Source organism: Cyphomyrmex costatus, unplaced genomic scaffold (assembly GCF_001594065.2).
Source record: "Cyphomyrmex costatus isolate MS0001 unplaced genomic scaffold, Ccosl1.0 scaffold69, whole genome shotgun sequence".
Classification (NCBI taxonomy): domain Eukaryota; kingdom Metazoa; phylum Arthropoda; class Insecta; order Hymenoptera; family Formicidae; genus Cyphomyrmex; species Cyphomyrmex costatus.
The window spans coordinates 1,317,158-1,333,070 of record NW_017280255.1 but is presented as its reverse complement, the minus strand read 5'-3'; the positions used below and the strand labels follow the sequence as shown (position 1 = coordinate 1,333,070).

The following is a 15,913-nucleotide window of genomic DNA, read 5'->3' as shown; positions in this document are numbered from 1 at the left end:
TTATATGCATGAATATAAAGTGTGTAATACAAATATGTTTTGAAAAACGTCCGAAGTTGTCGAATAATCTGTAGAATTTACACTTTACACTGAAAATACTGATATTTCTTATAAAACTGGTATTATTTTTCCTTAACATTAATATTGTAATATGGATAATATTTTAGACAAAATAAAAAATAAAAAATTTCTTAAAAAATTTTTATTTTAAGACTGCAAATTAATTGAAGAAGTTATCGTTTAACTTTAAGAGTAAATTTTAATAGAACTTTTAAATAATCGTTAAGATTTATAGTATCCTTTAAAAACTATAGAAAGATATAAGTTAAATTAAGAACCTTAAATATAGAAAAAACGCACTTGGTTTTTAATAAAAAGAAATATTGTATTCAATAAAATATGTTTATTATCAATCGTTCTGTATAATTATTGTACTGAGTACAAGAAAACTGTAACGTTCATGAACTTTGCGATGATACAAGAAGTTAATTGCGTTCAGTTGTGTGCATAAAAATAAAATGATAACTTGTGTCGTATCAGTCATACGAGAGAAAGAAAGAATTGAGAACGATTAATAATATACAATATATATAGATATATAATACTGCGTAAATTCCAGGCTGAAATATTTAGACATTCCAGCGGAAAGTCCGAATATCGAGGCGATACGAATATTTAGAATCAATGACGTATTCGCGTTTTTATCGCCCCTGGACTTGCGAATCTTTCAACTTTTCCTCTGTCTTTGTCGCAATTACAATATCTATAATTTAGATTTTTCCTATTTTTTGTTTTATTTAAAACCTCAATTTGATCCTAATTAAAAATTATTTTACACACAAAACATAAAATATGAATAATATGATATCAAATTCGAGTTTTCTCATCAGTGTGAAGTTAGATTAGATTCTTTGACTTTGAACGATTCTAAAACTGTTGGACGCGAAATTATTCTGATTTCGCGAATATACCAACACTTTCATCAGTCTGCGATTATACTGTATTATAAAAAAAAAAAACAATATTTCGTGCTATATATATGAAGTTTTACATAACCAAATAATACTCGATATTCCGAAATCATTGTTAATAGACATTTGAATATGGATTAACTTCATTGAAAAGAATTCCAAATATTTAAATTGAAAAAATTGACTGTTCGCATATTTTACAAAATAATTTCAATAAAATATGCAGCAAGTTTACACTTAATTGAAAACAGAAATAGAAATTAATGATGGATATATAATTCGGAAATTTTGTTACCTTGATAGGACTTTATTCGATAACGTTATTATAAATATTCTAAAACGCCTCAATCAAAAGTCGCGCTAAACGATCGACCGTTGCATAGGAACTAATGAACGATGCACATTGGAATACATCATGATAAATTTACTAATCATTTAGTTAGCTCTTTTGCATTTAATATTAATGCATGTCGTCATCGAAAGATTACGTGTACTTGAAGATAAAACTTATTAAAAATTGTTCGATTATCTGCTCAGGAAGTTAATTTTACAAAATACATATATATATATATTTATATATATATATATATTTATTTCTTTATAATTACATCAGTTATTAAAAATATCAGAAAATTGTATTTTTAAATTAATATTACAAAATGTTAATAATTCGAAATATTCGAACTCATTTTCTACAAAACTTTGTTTCTTCCATTATTGTCGTAGCAAATGAGCGATATAATAAACTGTTTCATTTTAATGGAAAATTAGGTCACCGTCATGCACATTCTAATATCTAATGTGTTTGCGTCAGTTTCACGGCGGTAAATACAGTCGACGTTGCGGAAACGTCTTCGCGTCTTCGCAATCTGGTGCATACAAAAGAAATCACACCATCGGGCATAAATATCTCAATCCCGACATTCATATGTACGACCAGGTGAAACGAGCAGAGGCGACTGAGATGGGACCGGGCTCGTAAATTCCTGACTACGCTACTGACAGTTAACGCTCTCTCCCCTCCCCCCCTTCGCCGCCGCCGCCTCCCCTCCCTCGCACGCCCTTCCCGCTACAGTCGTCACGCTTCGACAGTTACTACTCGGGCGATAGCGCCCGCGCAGCCGTCGGGACGTGGCAACATCGCCAGCGACCACGTCGTCACGGTCACCTGACTTTTCGTGGAAATGCGACGCCGCTATACTCTCCTCGGTCGCGCGCGCGTGAATATAGGCGTGCAAGCGTGTAGCGTGCACGCACAACCTTTTTTCCTCCTTTTTTTCCCGCTACTCCTCCCCCCCTCCCTCCCTCCTTCCTTCCTTTCATCTCCTCTCTCTCTCTCTCTCCCTCTCCCCCGTTCTTTCCTCCATCATGAGATCGATCGATTGAAGGCAGTTGCGACTCCTCCGAACGCGACACGCGATACGCTTTAACTTCAAGTATGTGCCGCGTGCCGTCGATGCCTACGGAGAAAGTGCAGCATACTATCTATTTAACCGTAGAACACGCAATTCGTCAAATATGCAGTAAATAGACGAGGGCGACTGCGATGTAGGTGATGATGACGTCAGAAAACACGGAGCGCGAAATGCATGGCGCGTATCTCGCGGCAGAAAAAAAGAGAGGAAGATTACGTTACATATTGGAGCCAAAATAAATACGCCAGTGGTTCTCAACTTGAAAAATTACATATGGATGCGTTCCTGTATTATTCGAATATATCTAAGTTAGCTATATTGACCAGAGGAATATGAGCTTGGATTTTTGTAAACGAAGATGCTCTTTAAGACGTCTCATCACTGTGGACATTTGAATTAATTTATGATCTGCCCTCCTGAAATTATATTAATAATTCTATTGATATTTTAATGAATTTTTCTTGTCACACATTGAAAACATTTTATAAATACATCATAGTGTCATTTATTAGAAACATAAAGGTTTTCTTTTTTTTAACTAAACTTACTTCTTTTATCTTTCCCTTTTTTCAGTGGAATCTAAAAGTTCATGTAAATCGTTTTACAAAAAATGCAATGATACATGCTACGTTACATGAGCGAATTAGTTTAATAATTGACACGTTCTAAGAGATGTAATTTTTTAATTTTAACTTCTCTATTGTGTAACAATATACTGAGGATAACCTAATAGAAGTCAAAACGTGTAATTATTATTATTATTTATATAAAATTATTTCATAAAAATTGTTTTCCATTTATTTTATTTAGCAAATTTGGTTTTTCTTTTCCCCAACGTGAAAATAAAGGGAGAGAAAATGAATCGTGCAAGAAATTCAGCTTAAAAAAAAACAAGTCTATAGATACTTTTGACACTAGTTTTGCACAAAGTGCATTACGTATATTTATCCGTAATTTACCACGAGGAGTCATATATTACCGAATATATTTGAAATTGTGTTGCTGGGCAGTTGATTTCGCTTTGTTGTAACTGCTCTAATATTAACTCAGTAAGAGAGAGAAAGAGAGAGTACGTATATATATGCGTTGTGTATCTACTACGTTAAAAGCCAAAGATAATACAGATAACGATCGACATGCAACGAAGCGAATATTAATAATGCGTTATTATGCGCGAAGCTTAACATTACGATTGGTTGTTTACATCAGCAAAAAGAAATGTATGTGCCCCCATACGTGTTTACTGAAATCGATGCAGCGATAGTACTATAACAATAATTACGATGATATAATTAATTCTTGAAATTGTGAAAAAACAGCATAATTCTTGGAAAATAGGCACATCATAGATAATAACTAAATGGTATGATCTTTCGACGAATTATTCCCGTTTATCTATAATGATTTCAAGTATGGTTGATAGATTTATTTACTGTGAGGCTATACCATTAATAGTACCGTGAAATATAACCTTAGCTCAAATTTTGATAATGCACAGATAATCAAATTGATAGTTTCTTGAATTAGAGTTCTTATAATAAGAGTTAGGAACTGCCGCCATTTACAGTCAAATTAATGTCGAAATTGTCCTAAAAAACACAAATCTTTAGGGACTATTGGGAGTACAAATAATTCAACAACAATAATTCAACAATTTGAACAGTTCTATGATATGTGTTATGCAGATACCTACATGCGTGTTATCTAAGAATTTTAAAAAATTTGAGTCTAAGTTATTGACATTTTCTGCCAAATTTATTCCAATTTACGGTATTAAAATAAAACCATAAATTTTAAAACACTAATCGTAAAAAATGCGTATCTAACATGTCTTATTCTAATTCCTAACACGTATCTAACATCTTATAAATAAACGGAAGTGAGTAGATTTTAACTAATATTCTTATTTGTTGCTCATTTGTTGCTAACAAATTAACAAAGAAAAATATTTGTTGGTCTATTAGTTTTTTTTTTTAATAATATTCCGCTAAAGGAAGATTAAGTTAGCAGAACAATATACATAGAATAAAGCCGATTGCTACGTTATTTTTACGTCGATCGGCTTTATTCTATGTATATTGTTCCACTAACTTAATCTTCCTTTAGTGAAACATTAAAAAAAAAAAACTAATAGAGCAACAAATTTTTTTCTTTAGCAACTTGTTGCAACAAATAAAAATGTTAGTTAAAATCGATTCTGCTCTCTTTGTTCCGCTAACTTGTAAGACGTGAATTATACGTAACTTATAATCCAATAGTGATTCTAAATCAGATAAAAAGTCGAAGAAAAAATAATTCAAAGATTTGTATAATTCATTTGTAGATCATACACATATGAATTTTGCTAGAAAGATAATTGAAAGACTGTCCGTACTGACGTTTCATTGTTGTTTTTGTACCTGTTTCCTGTGATGTGCGATTTAATTAATTCCTAGGACGTGACTCATCGTAAACTGGCACTTGTACGTGCCATTTTGAGGCTGAGAATATCCGTCTATTCTTGGACAAGATTAATTTGGAGGAAAAGGCAAGATCAAGAATATTTCCATATCGATCGAAAGGATACGACCGTATAATTTATCGAAATTAATTCTTATTAAATATATCGTCATATTATAATTAAAATTTACAATAAAAATGTTTAATTCAAAATTGCGAAGTTGTTTAAAATATATTTCAAAGCGTTATCTAAGGTTATTTATAGTCCGTACTTATTTAAAGACCGTCTTTTAAGTAATGTCTTAAAATACCGATACAGTTCTGTGATTGGTTCGTGACATTTTAAAACTGCACTTAAGACGATCTTAAATATAAAAACCGACTACAAAGCTTAAGAACTTTAAACAACTATTAAAAAAAAACAATAGGAATAGTCTCTGAATCATTGAAACTGTTATTTCCGCATGACGAATGTCATTGATATATTATCAGTATGATCAAAAACTAATTTAAAGCACAACCGACAATTATAGTGATTTATCATACCGACAAGAGAACCTATACCTACTCTTATTTATAACAAAATGATAGAAAGCATTGTATCATGTCACGTTGTTACTGCGTATGTATATCTTTCTATTCCTCAAAAAATACACATCTCTTCCTGTTGAGATATAATACCACATGTCTGTTGTGTCCTTGTTATTCACACGCTATGTAGTTCCGTTTCAAAAAGTCATGTATCGAGTCAGCTGTACGGAAAATCAATAGTGCAACAAAATCAATAACGAACAAATGAAAATTTATTCGATTAAAGTTTCTATAATAATAATAGTTAAACAAAAGACGTAACGATTTTTTTATTGGTTGCTTAAATCCGCTATATGTAATAGCCGAGATAGCATAAATTTTTAATATATATAGAAATAATAAATATTTTCTCTTATATTTCGTATATCTATTACATCATATACGAATAAAATATTTAAGCATCTAGCAGAATACGTATATTATGGAACTGTTCGGAATGGACTTTGATGAGAATTGTTATTATTTCCTAAATTTCTTAGTTTTCATAAGGAAACTTTCAATGTTATTTATAGCGAATTCGAGGATGCACTCGAGGAGTACGTATTGGAGTACATTAAAACTGTCGTGTACAAACCGATGTAAAAATATGATGTCAGTATGTACGTAATTTTATATTTTTCAAGCTTTCCTTTTTTCTAAAACTGGGTCGTCACCAATTCCTCTGCAAGAGTATCCTGTGCGACTTACTTCTACAGGAACTTGTAATGAGCAAACTTACCCGTGTGAGGGGAACCTGTGCTGAAGATGTTGTGGCTCGTAGTACTGTGTGGTAAGGGATCGTTCGTCCAGCGTATGCTCAGTCGCATGAGCCTTCGATGCGGACTTGATATCCATGAACGCCACCGTCGCTGACGCACTCCCGCTGGCCGAGGAACCGCTGTTCCCGCTGCCGCTATTGCCGCCTGAACTGGAACCGGAACCGCCCTCATTGCTTTCGCCAAGGGAACTGCTGGAACCTCCGTCCACAGGGCACTCCTCGCCCCGTGGCAGCAGCTTGACGCTCTGCACGCGTCCATACCTGAAACATCATTAATCTTCATGTAACAAATGTCAACGTCATTAGCAAGAGGACACGAGTTCAATCAAGAATGATTTCGTCAGATGTTTTCCGACTTTGCTTAATCTAATCGTGAGAAGTGATGTGAAACTTTATTCTTAAAATATCGCTTACGGTTATTTAATTGCATCATTTTCAACCCGATATCGAAATTGTTGATATTAGCTTGATTAATAGCTCTGATATTGAGTACTTAGCAGTCTGACTGCTATTGCAAAGTGTAGCTTCCGTTAAAAATACAATATTACAAATATTCTCTCAAAGTAGCGCAAAATATAACGGTTATACATATGAAATAATCTAAATAAATTAAAGTCTGATGTTTCTACAAGGACTTGTATTTTCAAGATACCTATTCCCGCGCGTGGAATGTGCCCTCCATCAGCAAACATTAGCTAGTTCCTATTATACGAATATGGCAACGTCGCGAGTCTATGTGCGGCAACCGTGCTGAAGGGATCTCGCTGGGATCGTTTAGGATTTCGAAGAAAGAAGGAAAGATCCGCGAAGCACAGAGACCCCGTAATCCTCCACCTCTAGAAAGCTCTCTCGATACTCGATGCGAGCACAGGAAATTAAGACCAAAGCAAAGGAAAAAGAGAAAGAAAGAGAAGAGAGAAAGAGAGAGAAGGTCCACAGGAAAAGAGACAACAAAAGAAGCGAAAAAGAAAAAGACGAGAGACCTCGATCGAAGTCTTCCTCTGCTACGTTCAGATTAGTACAGATAAAAATCGTCGCGGATGTTTTTGCAGGGAGAGACCATGACGGCTCTCGCCGAGTGACTCGACTCACGGTAACGCGAAAAAGAGAGAAAGAGAGAGGGAGAGAGGATGAAGAGGGAGTAGTGTGAAAGAAATGATATATAAATATATAAGGTGCCCAAAGAAAACGTCGGCTTTAATGTGCCGCGATTCATCGATTACAATCCATCAAGTTAACGGCATGGCGATTCGTGCTGGTTTGTCTATGCGGATTTACTGAAAATGTCAGACTACTACGAAAAAACACGTCTTCTAATTACGAATAAAATTCACTCCGTATCAGATCTAGAACGGTTCCGATTAATTCCAATTATCAACCCTCAATTCAATAACCGAGTACCCATTTCATGTTTTTTGTCTCAATTTAGTGTCTTTCATTCAAAATAACGCCAAATGACTCCGGATATCCATTATTTAGATAATTTCATGTAAACTTAAGTGTTAATCATATTGGGAAAAAATTTTGAATTTTCAATCGTCAAAGTTGACTATGCGGTTGTTCAATAACCAGTTTATTCAGGTACTCATACGCATTTCTTATTAGAAGGGTGGGAAAGGAAGATGTCTTATAGTTTATTTGAATAAGTCAAAGGATAATATAGATTTATAAATATGTTTGAAATAATGAAAATATTTTATTTCTAATTATTTTAAACGCAAACTTTACATTTAGTGACAGTGTTCATCACAAGCCTAGTTTTTCGACATTTTCGAATTTCTTTGTTATTACATATGTAGCAAACACCAACTTTTTTTCTATCTGTTAGGAACGTAGGTACAAATTGTTACATCGTTTTGGAATCCATATATTGTAGAAAATATTTTACGTGAATTACATGGTGCTACTTGTGGAGGTTTATTCCTCTTCAAAGTCCCAACTATCGTCAAGTTCCACGATAATAGATATTTGGTCAATAGTAGAGTTGTAAAAAAATTATGCATTGTGATATTTCGTCCGGATCCTTTGTATGAAGCAGCCAATTCTTTCACTACTCTTTCACCTCGATTTTTTTTCTCGATCTATAGATGATTTTTCTATAATCTCTATATATGATAAATCTATCCAATAAGTGGATGATAGTTCTTAGCATCGCATATCCACCAAACTTTTATTCCGTATTTAGTAGGTTTAGATAGATATACTGGGTGAATTTTGTTTGACCTCGATATGGAAATAATTGCTCATTTATTATTAAATTTTCAGTTGGCCTGTAGTATTTTTACAAATTTAAATTGAGCATTGATCATAAGTCACATATAGATGTTGCTTGTTTGATGGTGACCGGTTTGTTGATGTTCTTCTCGTGTATTTGAGTCATCGAAACGAGCTATCTGACAAAGACACATATCAGGTAACCTTTTATAAATATCTATTTTTCTCATGTATGTTCAATCTACAAATACAATGTATCTTTCGATCTATTCAGCAATATATCTAACAATTTTCCATACATATTACGTTATCACGTTACGTACTGTTACTTCTTGAACTGTTTTATTCATAATGTCATTTAAATTGTATTTCAATTATATTTGTTGCCATAAATATATAGTACGAATACAGCGCAAGAATAAGTTATATCGCTGATATGTTGCACTCGAGTGTACCAACTCTCGTAACGTACAAAGGACGTTCTCAAAGGCAGTTATGAGACTGAGCATCGCACATTCAAACTTATTTTTGCGCATGAGGAAGGGGATATAAGAGGCCTAAACATTATTCAAAGACACAGGAAGCTAAGTCGAAGAACCGAGAAGGATCTAAGAACATACAACTTGGAGGAAATTCCTCAGTGCGTACCCCGGTTATTGAGTTATAACGTGCAATTTTTGGTTATTGAAGTAAGGTTTCAGCGATAAGTTGATCGACTGACAGAATCTCTAATACCCATTTCTATATGTAGATTAACTTCAATCTCGGTTCAACTTACTCTTCATCTTTTTCTAATTATTGAAACTAGAGAAAGAAAAGTTAGTTGAAACCGAAATTAAAATTAAACTACGCATTGGTAGAAACGGATATCAGACGAAATCTGTAATATACAATTCATTGTTCTCTAATCTTTTTTCGATACATTAAATATATTTCTATTGATTAATTTAATAATTTTATTTGCATCACATATATATATATATATATATATGCTTGATAAAGTATATATTTTATTAAAATAATAGATTAAAATGATATTTTATATATAATATTAATGATTTAATAATTCTATTCGTATTGTATATAATAAAGTCGATTAAGTTAATCAGTATTTGGTCGAAATTATCCTCAATGTTAAATAAAAATCTAAATTGTTTATGGATAAATACATGTCAATGTTCAAATACTATTATAACAGATAAATGATCCATAATTACAGGATTTAATGCAATATTACGTCAGACAGATTAAATTTTAATTGCTTTATGCCTCAACGTTCGTAATTTTTTGAGATAAACATTTATCTGAGAATTTTGAATTTTCTGCCTAGAAATTTAACAGAGCCGAATGGAGAACAGGGAAAGTTTTTCCAGGATGTAAACGTAGTGCCCGGCAGCGCCAATATCGATTTATTCCCCCGATTGTACGTTGCGCTATTCTGCCATCCATTGGGAAGCACCGATATCTTTTGCGTTTCGCGTCTCGGTCTGGCCTTAGCGCAATTTTGAATCGGACCAAGTTTCGAACGAAGGGCAAAAGGGAAGAAAGAGAGAGAGAAAGAGAGCAGGAGAGGAATAACGTAGAGAGTGAGAGATCTCGTTTTCAGGCCCCTGTAGTAGAGAACTTAGGATATTGAATTTCGCACGAAATTAAAGAAAACAAAGAGTCCGGGAAGTTGTTTCTGGCACACCCTGTGTGCAGAAAGAGAGAGAGAGAGAGAGCGCACTCGGTGGAGGCGATATCGCCAAGTAGGGGAGATTCATCGTCATGGTGGGACTAGGTACGCACCGGTTGGCTGCGCTGAAAGGAAACGCCGCACGCAAGCGCAAACATCAGGACGTTCGGGGACTCTCCCGGGGAGTCGTTCGTCTAATCTCGCGTGAGTCGCACGTATCTACTTTGCTCTCCCGAAGGACTTCTCTGCCATTTAGACGTATAACTTCCACTGCGTATTCTCCATAAGCGTATATCATCGTAGGGGGGAAAAAGATAACTGTAGAAAGAGAGCTCCTACGCATCACTACGCGGGACGAAGTCGTATCGTATGATCGTTTCGCGCGCAGTTTAGACGGCGAGAGGGAATGAGGGTTGTGCCCGAGATCTGGACGGATTACCTGCAGGAATATTTTACTAGGGCCCTCTACGAATTGAAGAGCGCTGGAGGCTAGTTTCTCCAGAAACTAGTAGAAACGAAAAAGTCTCGAAAAAGGCAGCGAGCGTGTCGTCGATACCTGGCCATATGTTTCTCCTCTTGGTGTCGACCGCTCGAACGGGGCGTGGCCCCTCTTTGTCGTTCTATCGACTAGAAAAGGGTTTTTTTTGCGTTTTCTCGTTGTTGTTCGTTGTTGTCGATAATGTTCGAATACTTCTCGTGTAGTTTCGATGAATCGATCATTAACGAGTGGGGGGAAAGAGAGAAAAAAAAAGAACGAGAAATTCTTATTATCGAGGATTCGAGAATTATTTTTGGAGTCTCGATTGTTTCTCCGGCGAGCAGGGCAGGCAAGAGAAGAGAAGCAAGCAAACGCGTACCTCTTGCCACGTATGCATCTGGAAGAACGCACGCACGCACGAAATGGCGGACGCGCTGTGGCGACCCACCGCTCTCTCGTATACAATCGCGCTTCGTTCTCCCTCGCCTCGTTTCTCCTATGTAGGAAAACCGATATTTTACGCACGAGACGTTTTACTGTGTGATCTGTGCTGTGTTCTCTGGATCCTCCTACCGTAGCGAGTTCCTGAGACTGTGCGAATCATTCTCATTGCTGCATTATTCTCGACGCGTTGCACAAGTGAACCAGTGAATGCCGTAGTTGCGATATCCCGTGCTCGAAACGGAATGCTGGTGCTGCGAAGACTCACGCGAAACTCTCCGTTTCGAGAAGTTTCTCGAGGGTTTCGAAATTTTTGCCTATTTATAGTAGAATTTCCCAAATTTAAGGCCATCTTAACAGCAGTCTTAAGATGTCATAAACTCTAATCGCAAGCCAATATTCATAATCGATTTTCCATGAATTGAGACTGTCTCGAGTACAATCCTAAGATATCACGAACCAATTGGAGAGAGTCGTATTAAGACATTACCTAAGATGGTCTTGAAATAAGAACGGACCATGAATATCGGCCGCAGAGCAGTATTAGCCTCTTCAGACCTTACTCTCAAGAAAGTCTTGAAATAAGAGAACGGACTATAAATATCGGCCTATGACCTCCCTCAACAACGAAAGAGATACAAGAGCGACATGAGACTTCATATCATCGATTAGTGTCGGATATAGGAAAACCGAGCAGAAATTCCTCGTCTATATGATGAATATTTTCATATCGATTGCAAATCCTTCCATTTCCTCGATCGACTGCGTGATCGTGATAAAGTTTATCGCTACCGTCTGGGCGAAACGCACTGGCGCATTTTCATCAAATCCAAAGAAAATTCTCTCGCTGGCGCACTGGAACCGCGACCGCGTTCTGCTCTTCAGCTCGACGCGAGAGCCGTTGCCTCTCTTTCCTTCCTCGTTCTTACCGTCCACCCCTCGGCCCCTCGCACCCATCCCCACGTTTCCTAATGAAAAAAAGGCACGCATACACCGAGGCACGTTCGTCGGCGCGCTTTGGTACATACAAGTTTCACACACAACGAGCGCCCCTTTTCTACGTCGTTCGTATGAGTGAAAGCGGGTGAAGGGAGGGAGATTAGGAGGGGAGACGAGGGGGGGAGGGGGAGGGAGAGCGGGCGGCAGAGGAGATGTGTGTACGAGGCAGTGGGGAAACGAGAGGGGTGGTAGCGCGACGTGAGAGGGAAGAGGGTAATGGCGGAGAGGAAAGCCGCCGAGTGCCACGATGGCTGGATGGCTTGCTTGCCTGGCGAGCGAGCCGTGAATCGCATCCCTTCCCCTCCGACATCGCTCCCGCCGGTCTCCTATCCTCCCTTCCTTTCCCGTGTCCCTACCTCATCCCTCTCGAAATGCTCATCGAGGAATTTTACTCGGGCAGACTCGCTCCCAGGCTTGGGTTCCCCCCTGTTTCTGGTCGACGCACGACGACGGGTTCTGCTTTATGTGGCGGCATTAGCATGGGTCTCCGTAAACCGAAGAAGTCTCTAGGTCAGCGCCGTGTTCTCCTATGTTACAAGAACGCCAGTCTCGCTCGTTCGTCATCCTGAGTTGGATAATACCTTTCTCTCTCTTTCTACCGTGTTAGGCCATTTGAAACGCTACTAATAAAGATCGCGCCCAATGAATAGTCTCTATCGTGATTCTAGCACGACGACGTTTCCGGCAACGCCTGGCAGGACGATTATTGTCGGGCGTAATGTCTTCTCGACTGCAAAGAAGACTATATACGGTTGAAGTAAATGGAAAAACACACTGTGCGTGATTTTACCTCTGATGCTTTAATTATACGAATACGCGTCAGCGTGTCACGGAGAGAACGGTAAATTTCTGTAGATAATTCGGAACATTTGAGAATCGAGGTGGTAAAGTCGTTCGATTATCAGAAAGAATATCTTTTGTTGTTGAATAAAATGTTTTCCTACAAATATGTACGTTTATTTATAAGATACATATATATTTTCTATATGTACTTTTGAGTGTTACACACGCCGGCCCCGTCGATGACTCACTGGTCGAAGTGTAAAATGTATTTGCGTCGTATTATCAGTGCACACGTAGTTGCAGGTAGACATTATCACGATTACATCGACGAGACTAAGCCGCTTTAATCGCGCCGTCCATCGCGACGGTGACGGTTCGAACGATCGTACGTCTTTCCACGTTTCAAACGGAGAGACGTACAGGAAATCAATACATCGGCCCACGCCGAAGAGTCTGAGGGGCGAGACAAACGCAGAAACTCGTCTTCCGTAAACTCGTCAGCGTTATAAATAACAAATTATCGATCTATTTCATCCGTGGACGATGCGTCGTCGTTCCTCCTGTTTATGGAGGCGTCCGTAAAGATAGTAACGTGGCATTTATCGCATTTATTGCGAAGGGGCTCGTGCGTTCGATCATTTCACGTTATAATGCTGTATAAATTATTAAATTAAACGCGAACACATTCCTAGCTTTTAATTTTCTTTCACAATAATCAATATACGGTCGAAAACTCATTAGAGGGTGCGCCACTCTTTTCTTTTAAATATTTAATCGTCTCGCAGGGTCAACTTCTATCTATCACTTGATAAATAAAATTTCCATTCGTGGATCAAGTAATAATGTGTTTCACTCTAGCAATTTCTTTTATCGTTTCATATAATGAAACAAGGCATTACACTTTTTAAATATCATGTTAGACTCGGTCTTGCGTTAGAAAAGAACGATCGAAAAGTATACCGGAGAGACTTGATATCAATTTTTACACACGCGATGTACAACGACATACGTCAAGCACTCTCTTTTGCATTTTTATGTAAATAAAATATAGCGTGTCTCTTTAAGAATACACTCGCGCGGTTACACGGCAATGCGTGTTGCACAAAGAGCCCGGGTTTTCGCGAGTGTGACGATCTAACGTTAACAATGCGAGATTTCGCGATTCCGCGAAGCGCAACGCGGGTAAAAAGGAACACAATGCAGAGTGGGCACATGACGACGACAATGACGACGATGACGACGATGACGACAAGAAGAAGAGACTTTTGTTCCCCCGCTCTTCACCACTGCTCTCCCTCGTGCTCTCTCGCGGTTATGCTCTGGCTCTCACCGCGTAAAACATCTAGCAATACTGCCGCGAAGATGTTTACCGTTGGGAAGCCAAAGGGTTCGAGATGGAAAGAAGTTTATCGGTCATTTTTCACTTGCATTCAATTCTTTTTTCGCAATTATTCCATGATACGCAAGATGATGCAATGTAGAATCTCGCATTTTTTTTTTGTTACACGTAGAAGATACTGTGATTATCGTTAGAGATGATATTATTAAAAAAAAAGTCCAGCGCTGACGAGGCAATAAAGTATTGACGTCAATCGCGAATGCCCCAAGAAACAGAATTTTACGTCTCGATGATAAAAAAAACGCAAAAGTAAGCGGTATCTAAGAGTTTTGTAATATTTGTTATAAACAGACAGGATGTACCTTTAACGAGATCTAGCGGCATTACCTCATTATTATAACATGGTTACTAACTAGATGATTCGATCATGTAACTAACTCAAGTAGGTCGACTAATTGATGAAGGTTTGATTGTGTATAACCGCAACACCGCGTATATGTGGAAATTTCAAATGCACGTACGTGCGATTCACAGACTCTTATTATGATTTATTATATTTATTATAGCATGAGAACTATACAAATTTTGAAGCAGACTTATTATATCAGTCTCGATATAAATATCATGACAGAGGATTGGCACGCACAATTACAATTGGACGATCGTATATCTTAATTTAAAACGTCCAAGATTCGAGGAGACTGACAAACGACATTTCGACTGTTTCTCCATTACCGGAAGAGAAGACACCCGTCAAAGTTAACGCCGTGACAGACTTCGTGAACAAAACTCTGATTAACATCCGAAATCCGATGTGAGAGAACGTCAATATTAAACATTCCCTGGAATGTTCGACGAACGTGTCTATAAATAGACGATCTTTCGTGGGAATCGCTTCGAATCGGAAACGGTGATCCACAGCGGCCGCGGCGGCGAGAAACGTTTCGGGGCAGGAAAAAAAAAGCAATTCGGCATATCTCCCTGAAACTCAGTCGGCCGTCCCTGTAGAGGCGGACGGCACGTTCTCCGGCAGACGACACTGACACAAGCGGCGACTATCGCGAGCCTCCGCGTCGTGTCGAGACGCCCCAACGAGTCGCTACCCTGCCCCGCGACCCAACCCGTCGCGTCCCCCGCGTCCCATCATCCAGCCGGCACTACGCAGCTGACGCCCTTCCCCTCCCCCGCCGAGGGAAATTGCCCCACCATTACCTCCGCCATCCTTCCTCGTGTCCCAGACTCCACTCTTCTCCATCCCTGTCGGCCCCTACCGCGTACAACCCCACCACCGCCAACCGCGCCGACTCTCGCGCGCGGGATACCGACAACTCGTTTGCCCCCACTAAGCTTCCCGACGACGGGTACACGGGGACGATTTCTACGACGGCGCGGTGTGGCGCGTCGCGTTCGTGCCGCTTCGCCGAGGAGAGACGAGCGTGCAAAGCCAGCGCAAAAAAGTCCCCTTTGAAAGAAAAACATCTCTCTTTCTCTCGCTCTCTCGCTATATCCTCCTATCCATACCCACCGACCCTATCCACCATCTCTCTCTTCCTTCGTCCACCTCCACGGGACTCCTCTACCTCTGCCGGTTCCTTCTCGCGTTGTATTCCAAGACCCTCTTCGATCTCTCTCTCTCTCTCTCTCTCTCTCTCTCCTTTCTTGCTCCTTTTGTCTCGGATCTTCTTTTTCAGGGCCTTCTGCCATTCTGTTTCTGTCCGTCCCGTGGCAGGGACGAACAATGCAACGTGATCCAGGTGCAAGAATAAGAGGAGGGTAACAGGAAGGTAGGCACGGGGACAGGGGATAAGGGA

At 38.6% G+C, this 15,913-nt stretch overlaps 1 protein-coding gene across 2 annotated transcripts in view; it reads right to left on the bottom strand.

The window, feature by feature from the left end:
* Positions 1 to 15,913, bottom strand: part of LOC108780317 (protein split ends) — a 92,426-nt gene that overhangs the window by 17,261 nt on the left and 59,252 nt on the right. For both annotated transcript variants that reach the window (XM_018547971.1, XM_018547972.1), the window contains exon 2: positions 6,135 to 6,434. In XM_018547971.1, coding sequence (XP_018403473.1) covers positions 6,135 to 6,434 — 300 coding nt within the window. The remainder of the gene's footprint in view (positions 1 to 6,134; positions 6,435 to 15,913) is intronic.